This window comes from Camellia sinensis, chromosome 6 (assembly GCF_055761805.1).
Source record: "Camellia sinensis isolate YWXY chromosome 6, ASM5576180v1, whole genome shotgun sequence".
In the NCBI taxonomy this organism is placed as follows: Eukaryota; Viridiplantae; Streptophyta; class Magnoliopsida; order Ericales; family Theaceae; genus Camellia; species Camellia sinensis.
Window position 1 is genome coordinate 144809569 of NC_138966.1, and position 24918 is coordinate 144834486.

Consider the following 24918-nt stretch of genomic DNA (forward strand, 5'->3'; position numbering starts at 1 on the left):
TTTAGCATTATTGATTATCTTTGAGAGATATAATGACTTGATCATCGGAGTGCCCCCTCGTGGACGAACCACCGCCGGAATCTTCTCTTTTTGTTACAGGTTAGCCAGGTGTCATCTATTCTGCTAGTGTTCTCCAGCTGAGTATTGAGTTGGGCAGTGTGATCGGAAAATCACTCACACACTAAATATACATAAAATTTGACAAGAATAATGTGACAATGTTAATTAATGTGTATTTGATTTTGTTGTTGAACCAAATAAAATAAAATAAGATTGAATGTATATTTAGTGGGTGTTTGGGAAGTTAGTTTTTTTGTAAGTTTTTTTAGTTGTAAGATATTATTAGACAAAAAAAAATTTGTGTTTGGGAAGATAGTGAGTTTTTTTGTGATTGGATGTGATGTTTGTGAGAGAAAAAATGAAATGATTATGGGGCTTGATGTGATATTTTGTTTGGATTTATTTATTTTTTATTTTGTAAAACATTTGTCTTGTAGTGAAAAAAAAAAAAAACCTAAAATCTAAGTTCCCAAGCACCCCCTTAGTTTTGGTTGTGAAAAAAGAAAAAGAAAAAAAAAAGGAGATCAAGTTGGGTTGGGAAAAATTCAAACCCATTAGAAGATGGGAAGGGTAGTCTCCATGGGAAATGGAGAAAAATAATTATAAAAAAATGAGGATGAAGAATTAATATCTACCCTATTAATCCCATTGCCATCCTTAATAAACAAATAAGGAACGATGATTTTTACACTGCATTTCAAACCTCACACACTTCAGAGAAAAGTTTTAAAAACTAAAAGTAAATTGTAAATATCAAAATGTCGCTGGCTAGAAGTAAATGCTCTATATGTAGGGCAAAATTTCTACCCAATATTCAGGGTTGGTTTGGGAAGTGGGTTGACTTTTTAGTTTTTTTAACTATTTTAACTTGGACTAAAAAGTTTGATTTGGGAAATTGGGAAGGGCTTTTTGACTGGTCGGCTTTTCGGTTTTTTTGACTTTTTTTATGAAAGAAGAGTGTAATGATTATAGGTTAGATGTGATGTTTTGTTTGTTGTGGCTAAAATAACCTATTTTATCTTTTGTGACTATTTTAGTCACAAATCATCTTGCCAAACGGACCCCAATAACCAATGCTGTAATTATACATAGTATTGTGTGTATGCATATCGAAGTATTCAACCGTATATGGGACATTGGAAACACAAAAATACAACTCCATTGCCAAAAAACAAGTCTTCAACTTCAACTCTATCCACCAATAAAATTTACAAGTACAAAAAAAAATACAGTTATGTCCTTACAAAACATCTCTATCAAAATTGAACACTAATATGCTCTCTCATACAGACTCATCCAAACAGAAATCATCTTTGTTGAATTCTGACTCAGTCCCCTCATGCCCATCAAATTCATCAAGCCCCAACAATGTCTCTATTGCAACTTCTTCATTTGATTCAAAATCTTCGTCGACAAGATTTGATTTCTCATTAAGAACATCATCACTGGTTGGTTCTACCACATCAAGAGGTACTATTTTTGCAAAAAAATTGCGCGATTCACCCATCCTTGAAGGCTGTGTTTGCATCCTCCTAACAAAAGTTAATTTTCCCTCGAGAGTTTTGTCTTTATGTTTGTGTTTACGCGGTGACATGATAAAGAAATCCCATTTTAGCTCCGAACCCCAATCAAATTTCCTATCAGATGGCCAAAAAAGTGGTTCATCAGCAGCTCCAGTGGCCAAATCAACATCTTCTGAAACATAGTCAAAAGGAAAGGATTGTGATTTTTCTTGTATTAGTATTTCGGGGAACGAAGAAACACCACTAGAATTTGATGATAAAACTTCAGAACCCAAATAATCAAACTCCGACTCTGCATCTGAAATCCACTTTGCATAATAAGATACCCAAAATCCATTTCTCTCCCAATCTGTTGGATCATTTGAAATTGAGCTCGATAGCCAACTAACTATCTCTTCTTCTTCATCTTCTTTTAAATCTTCTTGAAATATTTTTTCTGCATCTAATGATGTTCTTTCAAGAACCAAAGATGCTTCCTCTATAGGATTTACCTTAGACCCATCAAACAAAATGATATTTTTACCCAAAAAAGGACTAGAATTTGGCAGTGGCACTACCAGCCATTGATCATCAAGTGAAAGGTCCAACAAAACAGAAAACCTTTGATCATCAAAACAAGATGGAGACATAGTACCTGAAGATAACCACATGTACTTATCATCATCGAATGATCCTTCCTCTCCAAACCGCTTATCAAAATCACCATCTTCATCGTCTTCTTCAGCCTTCTTTCTCGATTTACATAAAGGATTCAACTCGTGGATTTGTAATCTAATGGATGGATTTCGAGCACAAAGCCTGTCTTCTCTTTGATTAGAACTACTCTTTTTGTTGTTCTTGGTGGATGAAGAAGATCTCAAAATTACAGAATTGGAAGAGCAATCTCTACAAGTGAGTCCCATGGTGGTGGGACTTTCACTCCTCATAACTGTTACATTGGATTAGTTAATTTAAATACTTGCAGCAAGAAAAGCAGAAAGAGAACATAGAAAGCTAAAAGACACAAATTTAATAGTAGAATTAAAGCAAAATGACAAAATGATGCTAGAAACTCATAAATCAAATACAGAATCCCATTTGTTCATTTGATTTCTGTGTCATATTCTGTATTTGGTTTCTGTGTTCTTAGAGACAAAATATGAAAGAATAGAAATAAACAAATGAAGTGACAAAGAAGGGCTCATTAAAAAAAAACTGTGATTAGTAACTGAATAAAACATATGATTTGATCTTATGTTAGGATAATGAAAAAGAATTTAGGAGATTGAAGATTTCAAACTAAAGCAACTATGTTGAATAGTTTAAACATAGAATAGAGTAACCGTTACGATGAATTGGAATGCCAAGTCAATGGTGCTAAGGAATGTAACATCAACATATTTAAACCAAGTGTGTCATGGCTATCAACCATTGAACCAAGTTAACAAGAAAAGTATGAAGAGAATGACTAGGTCAACTAGAAGCTTCAATTTATCAAATTTTCTTATTAGTACACCTAAAGATAGTGAGATCTATATTGATAAATACATGTAGAACTTACTGTTTTTGTGTTAAGTAGTAAGAAAACAGTTCTTCTAATCAGACCCACCTCATGTGAGAGAATTGTATCTGATTCTGTAATCGATTTTTATATTCCTAGACTACTTTGCAAGAAAATCAATTAAAAAATTCATTTGTGTGTAACATTTTCCTATTATAAAATATTTATACAAATACAAAGTTGAAAAATTCAAACAAGTAAATATCTTACTACCACTTAAAATTCAAAGCACCAAAATTATTAGGAGAAAAAAAAAATGATATGGGTCCTAAGAGATCAGACTTATGATTGTAAATGAGAAATTTCTCATCTCAATTCCCATCCTAATTTATGAAATAACTGAAATTTCAAAAACAAAATTAGGGAAATGATACCAAAAAAAACACCTAAATACATAGGTTTTGGGGAAATAGAAAGGAATGGAGGTCAACCATATTTTACAAGAAACCCAAAAATTACTCCAATCAAAGAAGTATCTCTTTACATAAATTGAAATTAGTGAACATTAACTACTCCAAATTCACTATTGCCAACATTCAAGTGCAATAAATAAATAAATAAAATGAAGAAATGGTACCAAATCCAAGTATAGGCATAAAAATTTTCATAGGTAAAGGTGGAACAAATATATATTCTCCATGTTTTCCGAACATCAAAACTACTTTCCTATAACAATATCATATCAAATCAAACCAAACCAGCTTCATGTCCAAATTGTAAAAACACAGAAAACAAAAAGCAATAAAAATAACCTAATAAAACTAGATATATATTAGCAGTGCCAGTAATTGTGTGCGTTATATCATGCATTTCTCCTCCTCAATCCTGCCATTCTTTCTCATAAGTACTGTCCTTCAGTTTCTTTAGTTTCCTTCTCCATCTTCTTCTTGTCCTCATCTCTGTTTTGGCCAAGTCTTTTGTACCTATATTTTTCTGTATGCATTTTTAATTATTGAATTATACAGTTTCTTCAAGCTATGCAAATCACGAAATATTATAAAACAGTTTAGATAATAAGAAAATACTAATGTAAAACATTTAAGAACAAAGAAGCTTATGCTATATGTTTTAGATTGTGTCTGAATTATCAATAATATTAGCATGTTTTGTTTATCACCCACTCACACTAGTTGACTATTAATAACATTTATGTAGGACCTATTAAATTTAACAGGTTTGAGCGTGCAGAAATTATTTAGTAGGTCTGGTACAATATGGTGTGCCCTTCCAAATGTATAGAGTTAGTTTGTCCCATGTTTTCCTATATTTTGGGCAAAATTGATAATTTGTTATGACTGTGCCACATAACTTCCACGTGATTTGTGAATTAAAGTGCACCATTAACATTTCTTTCAATTTAACAGTAAGTGTAAAACACGTGACAAATATAAAGAGGTTATATACTCATTTTCAAATTTCAATAAGGTAAATCTCACATGGAATAAAGTACAAAGGTTAAAGTATATTTTGTCTTCTAAACAAATAACGAAAATACAATAGTATTTTAATCTTCTTCATTAGGCTCCGTTTGGGAAGAAAAAGCCAGGCTTTTTTGGCTAAAATAGCCACAAAAAACAAAATAGGCTATTTTAGCCACAAAAAACAAAACATCAAATCCAACCCATAATCATTACAATCCTCTCTCACAAAAAAAGCTAAAAAAATCAAAAAATCCTTTCCAAACCAGGCTAAAATGGCTCAGGCTAAAATAGTCAAAAAGTTAAAAAGTCAAAAAGTCAACCCACTTCTCAAACAGAGGCTAAATCATTAACGAACCAAATAGTGCACTTCAATTCATAAAACACAAATGTTATGCGGTCATTTTTAAAAATTAAGAGGTAAACTATACATTGGCCAAACCACATGAGATAAGAGTAAAGTGTGCCTTTTTACTTTTTACTCAACCTCAAAAGACAAAACACATGCGATGTGGTCATTTAGAATCTTGGATAAATTGAAGTGAAAAGATAAATTGAAACTAAATTTAGAATCTTGGATTATTATCAGTCAAACTAAAATAATAGTACTAAAAAAAATTTGAATCGAATTATAAGAGTAAAAAAAGTATAATTTATCCTAAAACAAAATAATAATAAAGATAATTTTTATTTATAACAATAATTTGCTTGTTTGGTTTTGGTTTTTGGAAAACAGTTTTCAGAAAATTTTAATTTTTTAATTTTTCATATTTTAATGTTTTCAATGAATTTTTTTTAATATTTGAATTTTTTTTAATTTTTAGACACACCTAACATAAATACACTTAAAAAGCATAATATTTGTGAAAAAAATCTTTAAAAAATTCACTAAATACCAAAAAATACAAATAAATAAATAAATAAAAATTCAGTACATTTTTCATATTTTTTTGTATTTATTAATTTTTAAAAATATTTTTCACTAATATTTTACTATTTAGATACATTTAAGTAAGGTGCATGTAAAAAAGTAAAAAAATTACTTAAAATTTAAAAAATATTCACTAAAAATAAAAAAAAAATACGATAAATAAAAAACTCAATTTTCAAAAAACTGAAACTAAACACACTGAATATTATTACATCATTGATTCTTATAATATTCTTTGAAAAAATTATAAATCAGTTGTATTTTAAAAAAAATAATTATATATATAAATTATATTTTAATAATTAAAATGTATTATTAATTTTTTTTTTAAATCAAAATATATTCTCCATATTCTTTTGTTTGTATGGATTGACTTCTTCCATATCATTATTTAAGTGAAAAGAAGCACCCGCATGAGCAAGTTGAAGAGAGGTTCATTGGGGGTGTTTGGTGCAGTTTTTTTAAGTCAACTTATGGCTTCTGGCTTTTAAAAAGTTATTTTGGACTGTTTGGTTAAACTTATTTCAAACAGCTTCTGATTCTAACAACTTATTTTAAGTCAAAAAAGCTGATTCTGAGAAGCTGCTCACCCCTTGCTTCTGATTATCAGCTTCTGCTGTGGACATGTTAATTCACCGTTATACTCTTAGATTTTTTTATTTTTTATTTTTTTAAAAATAGAAAAAGACTTAAATAGACTATTAAATATTATTATTATTTTTTATGAAAAATGTAGACAAATAGTGAATAATAAAAAATAAAAATTAATTGAAAAAGCTACTTCACAGCTTATTTAACAAACACTACTCAGCAACATAAATCTATAATCCAACAGCTATACCAAACAGATTAACCGCTTCTGATTAAAGTCATAATCTATAATCTGTTAAGCTATAATCTATAATCTGTTTTAACAGCTACACCAAACACCACCATTGTATTGTGTTTTTGAGAAAAGGTGGCTCACATTCCTCCGAACCCCCTAGTCAGAATCAGGAAAAATTATTGATTGCTCTTGTGGCGTTACATGATGATATCTTACACCACTCGTAATTTTCTAATTATCAACACAAATTTATAAATCTCATCTGTTTCACCAATTACAATATTATTGAGGCACATGTGATGGTGCCCGTGGTGCCCAAGCCCAACCAATTACTTCTCCATGATCAGATGTGCCCTACTGCCTTGCGCTCTCATCTCTGACACTTATGTGGGTTGACTTTTTGATTTTTTGATTTGTTAGCTATGTTAGTCTGGGCCTAAAAAACCTCATTTGGAATGGATTTTTTGATTTTTTGATTTTTGTAAGAGAAAATGAAATGATTATAGTTTAAATATGACATTCTATCTTATTAACTTTTTAACCTATTTTATCTTTTTGTAACTAAAATAGTCTCAAACAAACATCTCAAACATAGCCTTACAATTACTCACAAAATTATCGAGTTGAGATCCTTTTTGTAGCCTCTTTCCTTGTCTCTCTACATGCAACGGTGAAAATACATTTTGAATTGATCCAACGGTTTAGATTTGATTATTTAAAAATAATAAAATAAATTCAAATTTATTTTTTCCTTCCAAATCTCGACCGTTAGATTAACTCAAAATGTATCTCCAACGAGGCAAAGAAAGAGCCAAGAGAGGATCTCAACTCAAAATCATCACCCCTTTGAGACTTCTTCTCAGGTTCATTGAACTTACTGTCCCTTCTCTCCTCTTATAAGCCCCAATGTTATTTGTTCCTCAAAGCCCATCTCCTCTTTCTCATTCTCTCTATCTCACTATCTGAAGCTGAAAGAATGGTGGTGGTTCCTAGTTTCTCTGCAGAGTTGTATCTATCTTTTGCAATCTCAGTGATTGGGCTTCTGTATCTGTTTCTGGTGTTCCTGGAGTCTAGATGGAGCAATGGGTTCCCCCAGACTCTTGTTTTCCACCCATCATCACTGAAAGATTGCCATCACTGGCTGATTCTAACACATTATGAAGCATGAGAAGCAAAAAATTCTCTTCTATTTGTTGCTGAACATTGGACTCTCTCTCTCTCTCTCTCTGTATACAAATCAAGATGCATTAGAAACTAGTTCTTGATGCAATTAAGATTGTACAATATGCTTGTAACATTTTGTAATACTAGTCTTCTCATCCATTACATTTTAATTTTTTTTCTTTCTCACACAACATATGTTTACTGATTTATTAAGAATTTTTTTATATAATTTATTGAACAGCTTGCTAATGGTGTTTTGATTGGTTCTATATATTTTTTTCTTACTCATCGATGAACAAATTAAGTGGATATGGGTTCTAGTGATAGTTGTTTATCACATCTGTTTTTCAGTGTTGCCAAAAAAGGACAGGCTAAAATTTTGAAAAGAATTCTGGTGGTTTCTCCCACCTCACTATCAAACCCAATTCCCTCCCTATAACCCCAAACAAATGGGGCCCTAACTCATTAGACTCAGCCTTCGTTTGGTTTTTATTTTGGAGCTAAAAAAGTATAAAATAAATAAATAAAAAGGCTATATAAGTGAATAAGACAAAATATCACATTAAATCATACTCATTATATTTTTTCTTTCATAAAAATTAAAAAAATCCAAAAATAAAAATCAAACGAGGCTTAAAAAGTCTCAATACAAAAAAGTTGGCTATCGTAGCCAATGCCAAATGAAGTTTTAGTTTGTTTAGGATGAAATAAATAGAGTGAAACAAAGAGAAATTTTTTTTTAACTTCTATGAATTTGTTTAGCTTAAAAGTAGTGGAAAGTATAAGAAAATTAATTTTTTTATACAATTCATATTAACATTGTAATTAATTTTTTATTTCTTGCAAAAAATATATTAAAAAAATGAATATGTGAGTTATCTATAATTAAATTTTTCAATCATTTTTTTGTAAAATTTTTATCTTAATCAAATATTTATAAGAAAATATATTTTATTTTCTTTCACTTTATTTTCTTTTACTTTCACTTTCACTTTCTATCTATATATATATTTTTTTGCTAATCAAAGTAGGTTTACGGATTTTGAACAAGAAATTGTGGATTTGAATTGTACAATAGGCGGCCAAGTTGCCACAACTAAAAGGTAGCAGGAATTCCTCCAAAACCTTCGTGTCTTCCTCAGTCAAAAGTATCTATTGCCTGTCTGAATCTTCTCTTGGACTTCTGCCAAATTCCACTAATTTTCTTTGGTGTAATGTTGCCCCACCAAAGGGTTCAATGCATCTCATGGTTAGATTGATGGAATCGCAATTCCACATTTGTTTCTGCTGGGAAAAAAAAATGGTGATATCACATCCAATAAGTTCTTGGAAAATTTATCCATAAGTCCTAATTTCTGAAAAGTTGAACCATTTAGTCCTAAAAGTTTTCTTATGCTCCATTTAGTCTCATTTGCACATCAATCTAATGTTCGAAACATTAATCTGATGTTCGAAATCTAATGTTCGAAACATTAATCTGATGTTTGAAACATTGTAATGGGACATTTCAGTCTATAAGAAAACTTTTAGGACTAAACAGTGTATAAGTTATTAATTTGGGATTTATTGGTGCATCCCCCTAAGTTCTTATCATTTAAGAAAAAATATGATACGCATTTGAGGGTGTGCATCATATATACCCTATAATTATTATAAAAAAAATGATATAATTTCATATTTTATGAATAATAATTAAAAAAAATTTAAACAATCATAATTAAATACAAAAAAGTCATACCTAAAATTTCAAAATAATATTATAGCTAAAAAAAGAAAATTAGTCATAACTAAAAAAAAATTATTTGATTTGACTCTAGTTGAAAGTTGAACAGAATCAGACAGTTGAGATTTCTAAATGGGAAGAATCATTAAATGGAAAACTCTTATCGGCAAGAGTTTTTGAAAATATAGTCCAGCTGAATTTTTTCAAATACTTTTATCAGTAAGAGTTTTTCATTTAATGATTCTTTCCTATCAGAGTCTTCCGTTTAATGATTCTTGGCGGTCAAAAACTTTAATTATCTAATCTAGTTGAAATCTTAACTGGAGATAAGCCATTTCCAAAAAAGAAAATAGTATAACAAAGTACATATAATATTGAAGTGTGTATAATAAAATCTCTTTATTATTTATCCTTATATGTGTGTGTGTCACAGAGACAGAGACACAGACAGAGAGAGAGAGAGGGGAAATGTAGTTATATTTGAAAACCAGAATTTACGTTTCACATTATTATTAATTGATAATGCCACGTTACTACGACACTGAATTTTATTGTAATATCACCTATTTTAAGTACTCGTCGAATAAGGTTTTGTCGTTGGAGTGGCCAAGAGGCACTATAAAAAATAAAGGTTTTAGAAACTAAAATTTAGAAATAAAATTATTTTTTAAGGATTAAATATTTTTATTGCAAAGAGTGTTATTATTATATTTTTAGCAATAAAAATTGAACATTAGTGATGAATTATTATTTTTTGGGACCAAATTTTTTGTCACAAAAAATTAACCATTTTGAGACCAAATTATTTTGTTGCTAAAAGCCTTGTTTTTGACTTTTCGAGACGACTTTTTAGCCACTATCTTTACGACGATATAAATTGGTCCCTAAATGTCTTTTGCAACAAAATTTTTACTTTTAGAGACTAGAAAACTTGGTCTCTAAAACTCTTATATGTTGTAGTGAGGTGGAGGCTATGATCAATTTATTGGGAGTGTTTGGTGCCAATTAATTTGGTCAATTTATAAATTTTAGTTTTAAAAAATTATTTTTTATTGTTTGGTTAAATTTATTCCAAATAATTTTTGAATATAGTAATTTTTTTTAACTCAAAAAAATTGATTATGAGTACTCACACACTGTTTCTGATTATCAACTTTAACAATGTGTATGTTAATTTATGATTATACCTTTAGAAATTGATTTTTCTTCTTCTTGAAAATAGAAAAGACCATAGTATAGATTGTGGACTAAATTTTTTGTTATTTTATTTATGGGAAATGTGGATTAGTAATGGGCAAATTACACTAACAATCCCTATAGTTTGAGACTCGTATCATTTTGGTCCATGACTTTTTAATTGTGATACATTTAATTTTGAATTTTGAATCTTTTTCCAAATAAGGATAATTAAAGATACGATTGCTTAATTTTAAGCTTAAAATCGTCAATTTGATAAAATATAAACTAATTTGACAAAAATAAATGTCAAAAAAATATTTTTAAATTTTAAAAAAATATTTCTACCCTCCAAACATAAAATTATTTAAAGTTGATAACTATTTTTAGACATTTATTTATTTATTTATTTTATCAAATTAATTTTTATTATATACTTAGATGATGAACATATAACTCCTTACGTCTATCATGTGTTTTACACTTACTGTTAAGTTAGACAAAATATTAACGGTACACTTCAATCCACAAATCATAAGGAGATTATATGATTATTTTGAAAAGTTAAGTGATACACTACACCTAACCCAAATTACAAGAAATAAAGTGAAATTATTCCTTTTCTCTTTTCTTTTACAAATTAAAAATCCAAACTCAACCTCAAAATCACATAAAATATAACTGATGATTCCATCTACGGCTCACATTCTATACTACGTGAGCTGACAACAAAGAAGAAAATGGAATATTTACCCAAAACCATGGCACATCTAGGGTGAAAATACAAAAGAAAAAGTTTAGAAATGCACAAACCGATCACAAAATCAAACACAAACTTCTAACATTATACAAATAGAAAACTGAATTAGAATACCAAGAATACAAAAGAAACCTTCATGATAGCCCTTTGGAGACTGTCTGAATCTCTGCTATATTCACATATACATACAAATATATGTACAAAGAGACACACAAAGTTTGACCTAGAAGTTGATATTTATTTGTTAGCGCAAAAGCTTTTAAACACTATCCAAGTTTATTATTAGAAGTTTCGTCATTTGTTGTTAGTTGGAGCCGAGAGGTGTAAATCTGGCCTGGTCTGGCCCACTCGGGCTCGCGCCTAGGCTTGCGGGGCTCCCGCTAAAATTTGGGCTAGTCTAGGTCGACCTACGGGCCAAAAATTAGGTCTGAGTCCAGGGGTATTAGGGCCTTGAGCAGGCTGAGCCTGGCCTTGGGCTTGGGCGGGCCCGGCTATTTTTTTTAATTTTTTTTAAATTTTTTCTACCAAAATTTTATTATTTTCCATTAAAAAAGACAACGGGCCTCGTGTCAGCCGCGCGAGTCAAGCCATTGGCGGGGCATTGAGTGGGCCTTAAACAGGCCTAGCCAAGAGGGCCAAGCCCACAGGTCGGGCATCAAAATGATGCCCAGGCACAAGCCCAAGGGCTCGGGCTAGGCTCAGGCTCGAGCCGAGGCCCAAATGGGCTTGGCCCACCCCGGGCAGCGAGGGAGGGCTTCGGGCCGCGAGTCATTTTTACACTCCTCGACATCTAGAAAGTTCCAAACTAAGGGCATTTTGGGATAGTAACTATATGGACTCGATTATCTTCAATTGGCTTAGCCAACTAAACCGTCCAGTCTGACGTCCATTAAATTCATTTTTAGCTTATTTCAATAATTTAAATTGTTTATTTTATAAAATTTATTTAAAAAATTATTCATATCAAAAATCAGATTGATTGAATATATGTAATTATTTGATCAAATCATATTTGTCTAAGAAAATAGATAGATTATTTTAAAACTCAAATTCTCCGTTAATTATTTTTCAAACAACTATGATTTATTCAAATAATTATTAATATATGATCAATTTCATTTTTTATATGAATAATTCTTTTCAAATTTTATAAAATAAATAATTTAAATTATCAAAATAGATACACTAAGTTTTACTAGACGGTCTAAATTAGTTGGCTATCGAAGACTAATTGTATATATATCTTCCCTCAACACGTGTCAATCAATATTTTGTTCTTTATTGATGATGTGGCATTGAATAAATGTTTTTTGAATAATCCTTCGTAATTCGAAATCTCTCTGCCTCGAATGGCTTGACCGCCCAAAATGACGTCGTTTTGGGCTCTTTTTTTTCCTCCTTATATGTTTGAAACAGAGAGAGCAGAGAGCAGAGAGAAGAGAGAAGAAGAGGAAGATGAAGAGAAAGAGAGAGAAGAAAGGGGAAGAGGGAATAGAGAGAGAGAGAGAGGGTCAATCGCTGCCTCCGATCTCATATTCTTCTCCATTGCCCGTCAATTGCCACCTCTGATCTCCGATTCTTCTCCACTGCTTGGCCTTCGATCTCTGATCTCCGCCTCCAATGTGTGTATGAGAATGATGTGTTGAATTTTTTTTTTTCAGATTTTTACATTTTTTTTTTGGTTAATCTCTATGATGGATTTGCTTTTTGGTTGATCTTTATGTGTGATTATGATGATGTGTTTGGTTGATGATGATTCTCTCTCTCTCTCTCTGCTATGTTGATGATGATGTGTTGGGTGGGTTTGATTTTTGGTTGTTGATGATGATTCTCTCTCTCTCTCTCTGCTCCTCTCATCTTCTCTTCTTTCTTCTTCTTCTGCCAGTTATGGAAAAAAAAAAATTTCAAAACGACGTCATTTTGGATTCGGGCCAATTTCGAGCTCATAAATTTCGAGCTACGTAGCAGAATTGATTTTTTTTTAATAATGATAGAGACCTTTTTTTTGGAGGACTCCACAACTCTCACAGTGATCCACACCACTCATGATGTGAATCCCACAACATCATGAGTGATGTGAATCACTTTGAGCGTTGTGGGATTTTTGAAAAAGGAGATCTCACTCATTTTTCATGTTTTTTTAGCACCCAAAATGTCGTGCAACCTCGGACCCTCCTTCTTCTATCGCCACATGTATGTTTTTTAGTTTGTTTTATGGATGTATGTTTTCTAATTTTTATACTGTTAATATTTTTACTCAAAGTTTTAAAAGTTAGTATGTTAATTTTTTTTTAAATATTTTATACATTAATTCGGATAAGAATTTAAAAAAAAAAAAAAAGATATGTGAAATATAATTATATTTTATCTATCTTTTTCTTTTTTCTTTTCAAATTATCATCAAATTTGTTAACCAAACATAGCATTAAAGTAATAAATTAACCTAAGTAAATTTAACATTTCATTTGATATGTCAAATTTATTATTGGCTTAATTTAATTTGATATGTAAATTTTATTCATTATTGACGTATTTTATTGTCTTTACTTTAATTTTTTTTCAAATTTTTTTTTATTGGCTTAATTTAAATTGGTGAGCTCTATCGTTAAAATAATAAAGAATAACGAATTTGACAGATTATAATTGGCTCCCCAATTTGGCATGCCACAAATATGTTGGCAATTCAGGTGGAGTTGTTTCGCATGTCAATTTGAGTTTTTTTTTGTTTTTTGATGAGGTCAATTTAAGCAGCAATTGTCACATTAGATATAACATGATAGATGAAGATGCTTTTAAAAAGTCGCTAAGGCCACGATTACCTATGGCATGTGATATTCAAAAATTTGTATTTAAATTTTATTAGTAATATTAAGAATAAAAAGCTCAAACGCATAAAATTATTATGAAAAAAATTATATGATTAAAAAATAAACTCTTATAGTGGAGCTCACATTTATATTGAACATAGAGCACTCAATTTTTTTTAAATATATATTTTTTTGTATCTAAATTTTTTATATTTAAATAATTAAAATATAAAATTAGGCTTGAATTATAAGTCTGGATCATTCCCTACTGAGCTTCAAAACAATATCGTTTTAAATATATATATTTTTTCCCTTCTTGTTCAGCCTCTTTTCGTTTTTGAGCCCTAGCAAGACGAACAAAGCAGCAGAGTAGCGATGATCTAGACGACAGAGGCGACGAACACAGAGAGCGAGGGCGACGAACGCCAGACGGCAAGAGACGAACACAGAGAGGTGGCGGTGAGGCGAGTGGAGATGGCAAGAGACGAACACAGGGGCGGCGACAAGGTCTGTTTGTTTTGGTGTTTGTGGTTTCACACTGATTTGATTTCTACTTTTCTATCCATTTTATCATTGAATGGAATGATTTGTTGAGGTTTGTTGATTCCAGAGCTTGAAAATCATAATTTTCACTATAATTTATTTAGCAATATTAGTCAAGTGGCTGCAGTGAGTATATATATATTCAGTCTGTTTGAAAGAAATCCTCATATCAGTCTGTTTGAAGGAAATCCCTTGGAATCCCTATGGATATTATGCCTTAAGACTTTCAAGAAAATCTTCAAATTAAGGACCAAAAACCAATATAATGCAGAAAGTTGCTAAAGTATTTAGAACAATTGCAATATAGAAAGTTGCTAAAGTATTTAGAACAATTGCAATATATAAAAAAATAAAAAATAAAAAGCACTAAAATGATTAGCAAACATATGGATAATGTTTTAGAAATTCAATATGAGATGATATGTCTAATGAAACATAGACAAAACTCCTTAACTTAATAATTGTTTTGATTAAGTAATGTATCTTGATGTGCAACAAATTAATCATATCGCAGCACCTTGATCTATGAAAATAGTTTCGAAGTTTTGTTTGACATTGCCTCCAAAAAAATCTAAAACAAATCATGTGAATGATTTGACAATCTCATCATACATCAACGTTGCACTGAATATAACTGTTTCTCTATGATGATTAAATCCAAAATATTCCAAAAGGTCTATGCTCGTTATTTAATTTGTAAGTAATGTCAAAGGTCACTACATCACCAAATTGAGCATAGTCCATTATCATTTGAGCATCGGCCAAAAATATATTACTTATCTGCTCTTCACAATCTAATTGGACTGCATAATAAAATGATGAATTTTTCACAGTTTTTATATGAAAGTACTGCAACACACTACCCGCTTCTCCATGTTCCAAATCTTTTTGTCTCTTCGATCTCAAGTAATTTGTTTGATCCAATTTCATGAAGTCAAGTGATGCTCTTCCACCAGATTTCCTACCAAATATAGCTCATGAGCAGACCTAAGAGGAATTCCAAATTCTAAAGCCAATTCTATTTTAATTGCTTGGGTGGTAGATATTTTTCTTTGGGATGACAACATATGAATGCACTATTGAGGCCCAAGGTCATGATTATGATGTTCAACAAAATCAATTGCAACATATTTTCCTAAATTTCTTTCTAACTTGATACTAAATCCAGCACCACAACCACATCTCACTTCTTGTCTCGGAAATTTTACTAGTGGATTTCGCTTGTCAATACCCCAAGTTCCCTCTCTGTAACATACAAAAGTCCGTGAAGTTATTTTCTTAGTATGTTTGTTCTTGTATGCATAAGTCTTCCTAATACTAAAGTCCACCTTTCCGCCTTAGGTATTATAAAAGTCAAACACAGCTTGTTCAGAGTCAAATGACATACCCAATTTTGGTTTCTAATCACAATTGGCCAACTCATCAACAACATTATTTTCTTCCATTACCAACAATTCTATTTATAAGTGCAATGGAACAATTTATATACCTAAAAACAATTCACTATGACAACTTCATATATACCAAATAAATACAACAATATAGAAAACAATCTATATTTTAGACAAATTCTAGGCTGATGGAGTAGTCACTGACTTTAATCAAATAATCTAACATAAATAGAAAAAATAAAAAAATAAAATAAATTTGCCTTGGAATAGTGAGTGTTGGGACAATTTGTAAACAATTTAAAAAATAATAAATGCAGGCTTTAACTTTTAAGGTGTATCTAAAGACACCTTAATCTTGATTGTGGGCATGAGTGAACAATAAGAACTCTTAATCTTGATTATACTTTTTTAAAGAACAGGTTATGGTTGTAAGTGTTGGACAATTTTCACAGCAATTAAATTGATTAATTCTGTTGATTAATTCTGTTTGGGTACTAAATGACAAATAGAATATAAAAGAAAAATAAGAAATGAGAGAGAAAGTTTGATTATAAAAATCAAATTAGAAATAGTATTAAATAAATAAATAAAAACAGATTTTATTTTGCTACAAAAACAAAATTAAAATCTGATTTAAATAAATAATAAAACAGAAAATAAATAAATAACTTACTTGATTAATATCTTGAATATTATTTTGATCAAGTCCAGTGTTCGACATTGTTTCCTTAAGCCAGATTCGTCCTCTCCACGGTGCTTTCAAAATATGGACGTCTATCTCCCAGGATGAAATGATCAACTACAAATAAATGCAGCACTACAATTTATTTGTTCAACGAACACACTAAGTGTTCACACTCTTTCTCACAAAATTAATTGCAGCAAAATGAAGAATAAATTTGCAGATGAGAAGTACGAAATTTCTGAATGTAAAACATCAAATGAGGGTTGCCTATTTATAAATGTAGTGGTTGCTATTGATTTTGAATTAAATAGGTGTTAACCTGTTTTTGAACAAGTATGAAACCTGTTTGGTTTTGAATTAAACAGATTTAAATCTATTGGGTTCAAATTTCAAACAGATAAAAACGGAAGGGACCTGTTTGGGTGTAGAGAAAAACCGGAACAGATTAATTCCGAAAATAATTTGAATTCTGGACAATTGGACAGATTTTATTTAAAAAAATAAAATTAAATCCAAATGTTTCTGGCCCAAAAAGATTAGTATTGGGCCGAACAAGCCCAACTCAACCACACACCACGCACCCGCACCCAAGCCCAGGCCCAGCCAAGCCCGCCTGCTCGGACGGACGGACGGCGGCTGCAGCGTGTGGTGATTTTTGGATCCAATGGGTCAAACCCATTTTGCCGATAACCTCCCTCTCTACAAAACTTGGTTACCCCTTGCGGCATAGCCCAAGTTCTAATCCCATGCCTTATAAACCCATTCAAAACTTCCCACCAAATCAATGCGGGACAAGCCATTTTACAACCTTAAAGAATTTTCACCAAAACTCTATTTCCATGGAGCTCACTTTGGCTTCAATTTCTTATTCACTCAATAATGTTTTTGAGCAACCAGATATACCACGTGAATCACAACGCGGCATAGAACGCGTTGCCACTTTGACCCGCCAAATTTGACGCTCGGGTCCCACCTAAATAATAGACCAAAGTTAGAAAAAAATTCTGGTTTTACCCAGAATTTTTCAACCATTTCCAACAATTCCCTACATCAATGGAATTTGATGACAACGAAAATGTAACAATATGCAAACTTTATCGAAAGGGTATAATTCGAAAATATCTTGTATCAGGATAGGCAGCTTTCGGCCTTGAACCTTCCCTAGTGATAACCTATCGGACTTACTGGCTTACCAATGGACGTGATGCATTAAATTGTTCAGTCGTTTGTGTAAGCCAAAACAATAGATTTCACACAAAATATCCTCTAACACATCGTGGTTCTTACTGTTGTGTTCATTTTGGCCTTGAACGCTCCTGGTTTTCATAAGTATTTCTAAAGAATTTAGCCTTTTTCATTCTCATAGTACCGGCCCCAGTTCGACACTCATATAGGTGATTCTTATTGTGAGTATCTCCTTTTACTCGTCTTGATTTTATGCCCCAATCAAGATATAAATAATCATTAAAAGCAAAGCTTATCCTTATACCCTTGCATACAACATATGTTGCAGATATCACTCTCACCATAGGAATGGGTAGGGAATTTTAATCCCTTGGTGATTTCTGGCGAGCCACACATAACTTAGTTGTCCCTTTGAACTTAGTTCTTGGGATCTCTAGTCGTATAAGTAGGGTTACCATTATGACGACTCTTATGTAATAGGCTTTAATCTCATCCCCTTCGATGAACTATACACTAGCTCTTTTGTCAAACCTTTTGTTAACGGATCCGCAATATTCTCTTTATATTTTATATAATCTATTGAGATTATTCCATTTGACAACAATTGCCTTACGATATTATGTCGACGACGAATATGTCGTGACTTACCGTTATACATATGATTTTGTGCCTTGCCTATTACAGATTGACTATCACAATGAATGCAAATAGCTGGCACAAGTTTTGGCCACATTGGAATGTCTTCTAAGAAGTGACGAAGCCATTCTGCTTTTTCTCCTGCTTTGTCTAAAGCAATGAACTCGGATTCCATTGTGGATCTGTGGACGCACCCCGAACATCTCGGGAAAATCCCATTTTGTTCATTGGGCTCACTACAGTTCGGACTCGATGTCATGGTTCTGAATCTAATCTCGCAAAGTGCAATGCAAGATCGATAAATCACCAAAGAGTCCAAATTCAGCAAATCGTTTTGAAAAACTGATTTTTAGAAAGAAGTGCCAAACATGGACTGCTTTGCCAGATACAGAGTCGCCACCTAAATATTTTATTTTTGGGGAATTTAGGAAACCCTGACTCGTGCCTAAGGCCACGTGTCCGTCATCACTAAAGTTGCCTCGGCTCGGGAACTTGGGTACGATTGGAGAAGGTCATTTCATGAGCACCCCCGCTCGCCCAATCAAAGATCGGCCACTACTAAGCATGATATCTTGTTTTTGAAAACACATGTGCTCTTATTCCGGTTATTAACCTAGAATTATTATGTGATGCGCACAACATACAAGTATAGACTGGGTCGCCTGAATTGGAACAAAACATCTCATGTTCGTTTTAAAAAACGGTTTGAAGGTGCTACTCGCAAATAGGCTAAGACGTGAATTTTGCCACCCTCGGGTGGGCTTAAGAAAACATGATTTTGCCACTCTCAAGTGGGCTTAAAACTCTCAATTGGTGAATTGTTCCAATTCAAATAACCCAACCTTCACCCACAGGCATTCAGACAGTTATATCACATAAGCAAATAGCCTCATGGTAAGCCTGCTATCATGGCAGCTACTCACACGCATGCAAGGATGCTAAAGCATAAATACTTACCGAGTACTCCAAGCCAAAGAAAGAAGCTAATTAGAAATCACGCATGAATCCTAACTATACTGAAATGCCTAATACAACACATGCAAAAATGTAACTACGATAGGATCGGCTATTCTAAAATGGCATATGAAATGCAACAACTGATATACGTATTCAACTCGGAATTGAAATACAATGCAGTTAGTATGATGCGCCGAGCCCGGTGCATGCAAGACAGATAAATGGATGCAAACATGTGAGCATAAGTATGCTAATTGAAACGTGCCCTAAACTAACCATCATAAGCTGGTAAATAAAAGGGAGAAAGACGTGGGGTTGGAAGACATGCATCACACACACGCACACACTTATTATAACATTGCCCTCCTCGGAGGGTCCGAATGAATAGTACAGAATAAACTAGCTAATCTAAGCTAATTAAACTAATTATTACACAACATTAATTAATTAACGGATTAACTAAGTAAGTAAGGAAACTAGCATACAAATTAAACAAAATGGATTGCCTCAGCTCTGTTCCAAATGATAAGGATGTATGCATTGTCAAGTCGCCTTGTCAAGAAATCCATCACGATGCCCCGATTTGCCTTTGTTTTCAACTGGTCCCAGAACACTGTATAAAGCTCTAGAAGGCTGCTGACCAGTTTTTGCTGTTGGTTTCCGGTTTGCTGCAACAGAGAGCGAGAAAGGGGCATGGCAAAGTATTTTCAACATATGTGTGCATGACCACTCTCCCCATCATTGCACAAGCTCCAGGGAGTGTAGTCCTCGATCCTCGTGCCACCAATCACGCATCTCGATGCATGATGGTCGAGGAGTCGGATTGCACGACTCGATGTAAAATGAATGCACATATAAACACAACAAGGCCTAAACTCCATCATGGGTAATTCGGAGTGTCGGCGACCGAGAATCGAGGCACGTTTAATCACTTGGAGTGTGAAACATCCCTCGTTTCCCGTGTTTGGACTAAACCCTATTCCAAACACAATGCAATTTACATGGCATACACATTACGACTAGTATGCAACCCTAAACGCAATGCAACCTGATCATGCTAGCATGCGAGGAATGATATGCAAACATGCAACTAGCATACACAATGCTATGAACTAAGAATGACATACTCAATGCACATGAACTATATGGCATACGCAATGCACATACGAAGATGGACATGCACGAAGACATGAATAAGGCATACACAATGCGACGATCAAGCATGCGACAACATGGATATGGCATAAATAATGCAAGATGGACTTAAACTAAAATGAATGGGCCTCAGCCACACTCAAATCAGTGGCCAAAAGTGATAGATGAAGGCACCAAAATGCAAAGCAAACATGTATGCTAACTAGCCTATCACTTAAGCATGGAAAGGGGAACTTTTAAACACATTTAAAAAAAAAAAAGACTAATGTAGACAAATGACATGCATGCTAAGCTCTGAAAATGTGTAAAGGATGATAACAAATCAACCAAGCCATGTCAGTAAGACATGCAATGAAGGCCGAAACTTGAGGCTAACAAAAGGGGGTCAAGCTATGGTCATACCAACCAAGCCTCAAAGAACCAAAATGACTTAAATCATTCCTAGGGCAGAGGACATGCATGGAACATGACCAAAACATGCTAAGAAATAAGCACCAAAACAAGGGCATTCAAGACTACAAAGAGAGTATTCCACTACAACCACCTCAACCAAACATGGCATGGGTTAGGTAATGAAAAACAGAGCTATAATATGCCAAAATGAGTCCCAAAACCCACTGATATGGCATCCCAAAGACTTAAACAAAGAGGCATGCACAATGACCACTTTTCAAAGCATAAAACAACAACTCTTCAAAGCATTGAAAGGATGGTAAATGTAAGCATACAAGCATGGAACATGGACTGAAATAGCATGATAAGTGATTCCAAATTACTGAAATATCCCAAATAAAGCATGCTCATGACTCACACACCCAAAGCTAACAAACTAAAATGCATGGTGGTTATACAAAACATGGCAAACATGACCAAATCAATAACAAACAGAGCTTAAACATGTCACAATATGGCTAAAAGCTTCATGAAGTCAAACTAAAACATGCAAGCATGATGGTCTAAATGCATGCTACATGTTATGACAATAGAGGGGATTACAAAGCAAGTGCATGATGCATGCAATAGGCTATCAATCTGACCAAAAACAAAGGTATAATATGATAAGCTAACACCAAATAACCACTGAAATAAATCCAAATAAAGCTAAGCAAACGTGCTACCTTTATGAGCCCTAAATGCAAGTAAATGAGGGGGTTCCAAATCCCTAAGAGAAAGGCACAAAAAGAGGCCAAACAAAGCCTAAGAGGGTGTAAACAACCTCCAACCTAAAAGAAATCTTAAAAAAACATCTTAAGCATAAAAATACAGAACTTTTATCAGTTATACATTAAGCTCAAAACAACATGCAAGATAGGTTAAAAGCTTAAGGCAAAATGGGAAATAAAAGAGGTAGTTCTCACCCTTGAAGAACACTTCAAGAACACCAAATCCAGCACCTCCTTTTGATCAAAACTAACTCAAAAACTCTGAAATCAACCCCTCAAGAACCGAAGTATGGTGTAACACTAGGTGTCTTAGTGCAAAACTAAGAACAAAAACCCCTTTGGAACACTTTTACACACACAAATCAAGAGAGAGAGGGAGATATAGAGAGAGAGAGTGATATATCATATATATCAGAGTTCTTCAACCTCTGGAAAGGGAGGAGAGGGCCTCCTCTTATAGGAATCCAATTCCTAAGCTTCTTGGAGAAGCTTACATAAGGGAGCAAATCCCTCCATACACGTGTATGGAGGGGGTGTATCACAGCTGGCATAAAATATCTGCCAAAAGCAGATAGAAAGGGGTCGGCTGGAAAATATGGCCGATTGACCAACAAAAGTGGCCGGTCGACCAAAAACATTGCCGACCGACCGACCGACCAAAATATTTGGCCGGTAGCAAGAAAACAGGGCCGGTGGCTTCAAGCCAAGGCCGGTGAGGTGTGGGGATGGCCAACAAGCCATTCCCTGTCCTCAGAAGCAAAAACACAAGTGTTTGGTGCATAACCAAGCACAAAACAAACAAGTCAAGAGGTCTCGAGGCAAGGTGCGCGACCGAAACCTCTGAGAACTCAAGACGAACACGAACATAGATGATTATCGAGTGTTTAAACGATGGCGTCCAAGTCTTGAGGACAGTCAAAAATGGGGTGTCTACAAGATCGTGCGATGCATGTTTGTTTCGTGGACTTCCAAGAAACAACAGTGCCTCCTAGAGTAAAGACATATCCACTAGTGGATTTTGTATCTTTAGTATCCGATATACAATTGGCATCACAAAAACCTTCGAGTACTGCTGGATAACGAGTAAAGTTTAAACCATGATCACAAGTAAATCTTAGATATTTAAGAACCCGAATGATTGATTTCCAATGGTCTTCTTCGGGGTTACTAGTGTACCTACTCAATTTACTGATTGCATAAGCTATGTCAAGACGAGTACAATTCATTAGGTACAGTAGACTTCCATTGATTTAGGAGTATTTTAACTGAGACACCGCATCACCTTTATTTTTTGATAAATAAAGACTGATGTCTACAGGTGTTCTAGCTATATTCATATCATCCTTGATAAATTTATCAAGAATTTTCTCAATATAATGTGATTGAGATAATGCATATCCGTCAGATGTTTTAGTAATTTTCATTCCTAATATAACATCTGCGACCCCCATATCTTTCATATCAAATCTTTTATTAAGCATTTGCTTAGTTGATTTGATCATGTTTTGACTGTTTCCAATGATAAGAATGGCATCCACATAAAGACAAACTATGACATATCCTTGGTCTAACATAGACGCATTTGTCACATTCGTTTATCTTAAACGCATTAGTAAGCATTGCGTGATCAAATTTTTCATGCCATTACTTAGGTGCTTGTTTTAATCCATAAAGAGCCTTTACAAGCTGTAGACGTCCCCGAATGTCCCGGGAGGGAATCCCGTTTTGTTCATTTGGGCTTACTACAGTTCGGACTCAAATGTCACGATTCTGAATCTAATCCCGCAAAGTGCAATGCGAGACCAATAAATCACCAAAGAGTCCAAATCCGGTAAATCGTTTTGAAAAACAGATTTTTAGAAAGAAGTGTCAAACATGGACTGCTTTGCTAGATACAGAGTCGCCACCTAAATATTTTATTTTGGGGGAATTAGGAAACCCTGACTCGTGTCGAAGGCCACGTGTCCGTCTTCACCAAAGTTGCCTCGGCTCTGGAACTTGGGTACGATTGGAGAAGGTCACTTCGTGAGCACCCTCGCTCGCCCGATCAAAGATCGGCCTCTACTAACCATGATATCGAGTTTTGAAAACATTATGTGCTCTTATTCCAGTTATTAGCCTAGAATTACTATGTGATGCGTACAGCATACAAGTATAGACTGGATTGCCTAAGTTGGAACAAAGCATCGCATATCCGTTTATTTTTTGAAAATGGATTGAAGTTTGCTACTCGCAAGTAGGCTAAAACACGGGTTTCGACGAATTATTCCAACTCAAGCAACCCAACCTTCACCCACAGGCATTCAGGCAGTTATATCACATAAGCATATAACCTCATGGTAAGCATGCTATCATGGCAGTCACTCACACATATGCAAGGATGCTAAAGCATTAACACTTACCGAGTACTCCGAGCCAAAGAAAGAAACTAATTAGAAAATATGCATGAATCCTAACTATGCTGAGATGCCTAATGCAACACATGCAGAAATGCAACTACAATAGGCTCGGCTATTCTGAGATGGCATATGAGATGTAACAATCGATACATGTATTCAACTTGGAATTGAAATACAATGTAGTTAGCATGATGCGCTGAGCCGGGTGCATGCAAAACAAATGAATGGATGCAAACATACGGGCATAAGGATGCTAATTTAAACGCGCCCTAAAACTAACCATCATAAGCTGGTAAATAAAAGGGAGAAAGACGTGGGGTTGGAAGACATACATCACACACACGCACACTTATTACAACATTGCCCTCCTCGGAGGGTCCAAATAAATAATACACAACCGAATGAATAACAAATTACAGCTAATTATTACACAACCCTAATTAATTAACAAATTAACTAAGATAAATAAACTAGCATGCAAAACATATGAAATGGACTGCCTCAGCTCGGTCTTGAATGATAAGGAATGCATGCATGCTCGCTCGAGTCGCCTTGCCGGAAAATCCATCGCGATGCCCCGATTTGCCTCTGTTTGCAACTGGTCCCAGAACACTGTACAAAGCTCCAAAAGGCTGCTGACCAGTTTTTGCTGCTGGTTTCCGATTTGCTGTAACAGAGAACAGAAAGGGGCATGGCAAAGTATTTTCAACATATGTGTACACGACCACTCTCCCCGTCATTGCATGAGCTCTAGAGAGTGTAGTCCTCGATCTTCGTGCCACCAATCATGCATCTTGATGCATGATGGCCGAGGAGTCGAATTGCATGTCTCAGTGTAAAATGAATGCACATATAAACACAACAAGGCCTAAACTC

At 33.7% G+C, this 24918-nt stretch overlaps 1 protein-coding gene across 1 annotated transcript; it reads right to left on the minus strand.

The window, feature by feature from the left end:
* Positions 1-1154: 1154 nt before the first annotated feature.
* Positions 1155-2928, minus strand: LOC114285860 (uncharacterized). Its single transcript, XM_028228941.2, has one exon. It carries the CDS (start codon positions 2507-2509, stop codon positions 1343-1345), a length of 1167 nt encoding a protein of 388 aa, XP_028084742.1. The 5' UTR covers positions 2510-2928; the 3' UTR covers positions 1155-1342.
* Between the last annotated feature and the right edge of the window lie 21990 nt (positions 2929-24918).

Bases quoted from the DNA above. Each gene is read 5' to 3' on its own strand.
- LOC114285860 (XM_028228941.2), bottom strand. From the start codon at position 2,509: ATGAGGAGTGAAAGTCCCACCACCATGGGACTCACTTGTAGAGATTGC.